Here is a 5,006-nt window from a genome sequence, read left to right as displayed (position 1 = left end):
TATTTTTTTAACAAATTTCTATGGTTACGGAACACACATCACAGCCCAATAGCAAAACGACACATAATCGTCTTTCAGTCAAACTACCAGTGAGTTTATCCTTTCCTCTCACAACTCATTTTGATTTATGCTTCCAATTTATCTACAAAATCTGAACTAATTAATCAAAGTGTAAAGACGAAACTACCCCTGAAATTTGTTGATTATATCCGTTATCAGGAATACAGAGCCGCTTCCATATGCGTCAAATTTGGATCTCTATCCCATACGGGTTTTGTGAATTCTGACTTTAACTTTTATCTAAAAAAAGAATTTGAAGTTTTATCCTTGGATTGCTCCCACTATATATTCGAGCCTTAGAAACCCACCGTCAGTGACTGATATTTTGTAGTTCTTCGAGGGTCATTTCGATCTTGTGAGTTTGATTCTTCGTTTTTCTCGTCTGGGACGATGAATTTTTAGTGTTACCCTTCTGATTTTTGCAGTTTTGATCATGGGTTTTGCTTTTTATCGCCTAATTTCTGATGTATATCCATTTCCCTTTCCTGATTCTTTTGCGATCACTGGGAAATTGATTGATTTTGGATTCGATTGTTGATGATTGATTGTTTGTTTTTTGTTTCTGATCGAGGTGTTTTTGTGGTGAATGTTGCAGAAATTGGGTGTAAAAATGAAATCCCGTGAAGTTTTGGCTCTGTTTCTGTGTTTGAATGTGTTCTTGCTTGGAGCGGTGAGCATTTTCATCTTTTTTGATCGTACTGGTTGAATCTGTATTGAATATGATTACACTTTTGTGGGTTTTTTCTGGGGTTTTGTTCATGCTTGTTTGAATGTGTTTTGGGATTCTTGCAGATTGCTGAGCCTCCCACATGTCCTGCTGATGCAAATAACGAATGCAGTCATTCTGGGGATTGGGAGGGGGAATTTTTCCCTGGTATTAACAAGATTGTATATGAGGTTTGTTGGTGTTCTTACATAGAATCAATTTTCTTTGAATTGTAATGAATTCTTCCTAGAATGTTAGATAAATTTGGATTGTTCTTGGGGATAATAAGAACAATGTTGTTTTCTTATTTGTATTCTCGTTACATAACAGGGTCCTGCAAGCAAAAATCCACTGGCATTTAAATGGTATAATGCTAATGAGGAAATTCTTGGGAAGAAAATGAAGGTGTTGTTTCTTTGTTCTTAGTGTGCTTTGGGATTCAAAGCATGTGTTGTAATTGTTTCTGATAGGAAATATTGTGACCATAGGATTGGATGAGGTTCAGTGTTGCGTTTTGGCATACGTTCCGTGGGACAGGAGGAGACCCATTTGGTGCTGCTACCAAGTATTGGCCATGGGAAGATGGTACCAATTCAGTGGCTATGGCGAAGAGGAGGAGTAAGAGATGAATCCATAACCTCGATCTGTAGTGTTTGGTAAATATGGCCTTATCGATTTAACTGATGTGAGTTTATGTCTTGGATTTGCAGTGAGAGCTAATTTCGAGTTCATTAAGAAACTTGGGGTTGAATTTTGGTGCTTCCATGACCGAGATATAGCCCCAGATGCACTAACTTTGGAGGTTTTGCTTCGTTTCTTGTATTCGACCCTTTTGCGTGTTTGTGAATGTTAAATTTGCTAACTAAGTTTCTGCTCTGTTTGTATGATTTTTATAGGAAACTAATGCAAACCTTGATGCGGTCGTGGCCCTTGCTAAAGAGCTTCAGGTAATTGTATTCGTTATATGTTCGGGTGCCGTTTTGATAAATGCATTGTGTTTCAGCTGGGTGTCTTATGAAATAGGGAAATGCGAGTTCATTTCTCTGATAACTCGAATCGATTGTCTCTTGTAATAGTAGAAAATGAATCACAAATCAACACCCGAATACTTTTGTTGTTATTTATTATCTCCCGGGGCTATGCAGGGAACCAAAATTAAACCTTTGTGGGGTACAGCACAACTATTCATGCACCCTCGTTACATGCATGGTGCTGCGACGAGGTAATACGTTTAGACCTTTGTTATCCATAGCCTGGTGTTCCCGGTATCAGCATTTGAGCATTTCGACTTTCCTGCAGCTCTGAAGTTGGTGTTTATGCATATGCTGCTGCTCAAGTCAAGAAAGCAATGGAGGTGAGTGTGAAGACATGTATTATAAGTTACTATGCTTAGTTCGGTTTCAAAACGCTGATATACGTTTTGTCAGGTCACTCATCATTTGGGGGGAGAAAACTACGTCTTCTGGGGCGGCCGTGAGGGTTATCAGTCTCTTCTGAACACCGACATGGGGAGAGAGCTCGACCATATGGTGAGTTACTACAAAGTCTTCAGCTATTACTTAACGATCGTGTCTACCGTTTGGAGCGATAAAGGTCGCTTATAATCTTCTTGCAGGCCAGGTTTCTTCAGGCCGCTGCTGCCTATAAGAAGAAGATTGGTTTCAATGGTATGATTGATTCCCAAATATTTCATCACGCCAAAAATTCACATCTGGCTAAAGAGTTCTTTTTTCTTGAACTTTGCAGGAACTTTGCTGATCGAACCGAAACCCCAAGAGCCTACGAAACATCAGTGCGTTTCTTTACGTTCTTTTCTATTTACTTTCTCTTTAATCATGTTGATTAACCCTTTTAAACGCCCGCGGTATTGGGTTGTGGTTCGTGAACATCTATGCTTATGAACGGTTTTGTTTTATCAGGTACGATTGGGATGCTGCTACATCGGCTAATTTCCTGCGAAAATATGGTCTTATTGGTAATAATCTAATCATTTTTATCTTGATGTTCTTACATTTTTTATTCTGATCTTTATTCCCCTCTTTTGTAGACGACTTTAAGCTTAACATTGAATGCAATCACGCCACGCTATCGGGTCATAGGTAGGAAATCCATTAGAAACGTTCGATTTTGATTATCTTTTAGCTGCAATCGATTTCTGAACTTTTTTTCTCGTATGTCACTGTCAGTTGCCACCATGAACTTGAAACTGCTAGGCTCAATGGGATTCTCGGAAACATTGATGCGAACACTGGCGACCCTCAAGTTGGTATTGACCGAACCTGGAACCTGAAACAACTGGAACGGCAAGACATTCGAAGGGCATAGGAGGGTAGAGTACTAACTTTAGCTATTTTATGTCACAGGTTGGGATACCGATCAGTTTCTGACCGACATTGGTGAAGCTACTATGGTTATGCTCAGTGTGGTGAAAAATGTATGTAATATATCTTTGTTCGGTTTGTAAGCGCTGTAAATGGCTCTAACAACGACGCGAATGAATATCTAATAACTGTTTTCTTCTGTGGACAGGGAGGGTTAGCACCTGGTGGATTCAACTTTGATGCGAAATTGTAAGTTGGTTTCTTTCTCTTCTGAATTTGATTACTCTCTCTATGACGTTTTTTTGTTCATTGTTGCGTCGGTGCTTATCGACAGGCGAAGAGAGAGTACCGATGTTGAAGATTTGTTTATTGCTCACATTAGTGGAATGGATACCCTTGCTCGTGGACTCCGAAATGTTGCCAAGCTAATTGAGGTAGCGTCTTTATTCCACTCGAGTTTCGTGTTTTTGGGTTGGTTCTAACCAGTAACGACGTTTAATGGTGATATCTTGAAAAAGGATGGTTCTTTAACGGAGCTTGTTCGTAAGAGATACCAGAGTTTCGACACTGAAATTGGCGCACAAATAGAGGTGACTTATTCGAATGAGCTTCCGTTCGTTATGTATTTCGACTATTTTTTAACGGTTTAATATATAATGTTCTTGATTTTGTTCAGGCTGGTAAGGCTGATTTTGAATATCTTGAGAAGAAGGCCATGGAATGGGGAGAGCCAAAGGTTCCTTCTGCCAAGCAGGTAAGCTTCCTTGTTTGTTGTTGTTCTGCTTGAACTGTGGCACCATTGGGGCCTTGGTCGAACCGGGTCGCCCTGGGATGGTGCAAATGATGAGTATTCATATAACCCGACCTGATACTTTAGCTAACCCAAATTATACTGGATCACTGATGGTTGAGAGATTCTTCCGAGTTTAGATTCAATTTGAACCAAATTCATTTTATGATTGGGTTGGGTTGAGTCTTTCATCTAATCACGTTACGAACTTGTGTAACTCAAACTAAGCTTCCTTAGCCCGTTCAAACCGAACTCAGGAATGCACCTAGTCCGTTCGAACGGGTGCAGTCAGTTACGAACTTGTGCAGCTCAAACTAAACTTCCTTAGCCTGTTCCAACTAAACTCAGGTGTGCTCCTAATCCGAACGGGTGCAGTCAGTTACAAACTAACTTCCTTAGCCGTTCCAACCTAACTCAGGAGTGCTCCTAGTCTGAACGGGTGCAGTCAGTTACGAACTTGTGCAACTCAAACCAAACTTCCTTAGCCGTTCCTACCTAACTCAGGAGTGCTCCTAGTCCGAACGGGTGCAGTCAGTTACGAACTTGTGTAACTCAAACTGGACTTCCTTGGCCCGTTCGAACCGAACTCAGGAATGCTCCTAATCCGAACCAAACTCAGTGAGCCTAGCTGATTTTTGTGCAATGTTTCAGGAACTTGCTGAGATGCTTTTCCAGTCAGCACTGTGAAGAAACAAGAGCCCTGATTTTCCAGCCAGCCCTTTCTTTTTCATTCAATACATTTCTTCTTTTGTTGCTATGGTTTATAATAATGGAGGCCTCTGGTCATTTCACAAAATTAGGTATAGAACAGGTAGAGGAAATGGTATATGAATGTAACTCTCTTCACTAAGCAACTTCAATTAAATAATTCTCGCGTTCATTGAGCAACACGATCGCCTCTTAGTTATACTTATCGGGACTTACTAAGCTTTAAGTGCGACTTTTTGATCAATTACGTGCCGGGAAAACCAACCAAAATTGGAAAATTGTGTCGGTCTACTCATACTTCATGCACCATGCCTTCTACAAGTCATGGATATTATCCGGAGGTTCGTGCGGATGCAATGTAGTCCCTTTTTCACTTTACCAAAGATCAAGATCGAATTAACAAAAAAAAAAAAAAAAAAAA

The 5,006-nt window shown here is 40.2% G+C and overlaps 1 protein-coding gene across 2 annotated transcripts; it reads left to right on the top strand.

The window, feature by feature from the left end:
* Positions 1 to 261: 261 nt before the first annotated feature.
* Positions 262 to 4,765, top strand: LOC111444098 (xylose isomerase). 2 transcript variants are annotated; one of them, XM_023082057.1, is made up of 21 exons: positions 262 to 415; positions 656 to 730; positions 853 to 957; positions 1,097 to 1,171; positions 1,255 to 1,384; positions 1,477 to 1,568; positions 1,663 to 1,713; positions 1,912 to 1,988; positions 2,066 to 2,120; positions 2,194 to 2,295; positions 2,382 to 2,433; positions 2,513 to 2,558; positions 2,686 to 2,741; positions 2,814 to 2,865; positions 2,953 to 3,032; positions 3,130 to 3,200; positions 3,296 to 3,336; positions 3,422 to 3,521; positions 3,606 to 3,677; positions 3,764 to 3,841; positions 4,529 to 4,765. In XM_023082057.1, the coding sequence occupies exons 2-21, from the start codon at positions 671 to 673 to the stop codon at positions 4,562 to 4,564; spliced, it is 1,431 nt and encodes a 476-aa protein (XP_022937825.1). In that variant the 5' UTR covers positions 262 to 415; positions 656 to 670; the 3' UTR covers positions 4,565 to 4,765. The 2 variants fall into 2 exon arrangements, with proteins under 2 accessions (XP_022937825.1, XP_022937824.1); XM_023082056.1 differs by lacking the exon at positions 262 to 415 and adding an exon at positions 479 to 526.
* The last annotated feature ends 241 nt before the right edge of the window (positions 4,766 to 5,006 follow it).

Source organism: Cucurbita moschata, unplaced genomic scaffold (genome assembly GCF_002738365.1).
Source record: "Cucurbita moschata cultivar Rifu unplaced genomic scaffold, Cmos_1.0 Cmo_Scf00006, whole genome shotgun sequence".
Classification (NCBI taxonomy): Eukaryota; Viridiplantae; Streptophyta; class Magnoliopsida; order Cucurbitales; family Cucurbitaceae; genus Cucurbita; species Cucurbita moschata.
The sequence above is the reverse complement of the archived record's forward strand: the minus strand, read 5'-3'. Positions and strand labels throughout refer to the sequence as shown.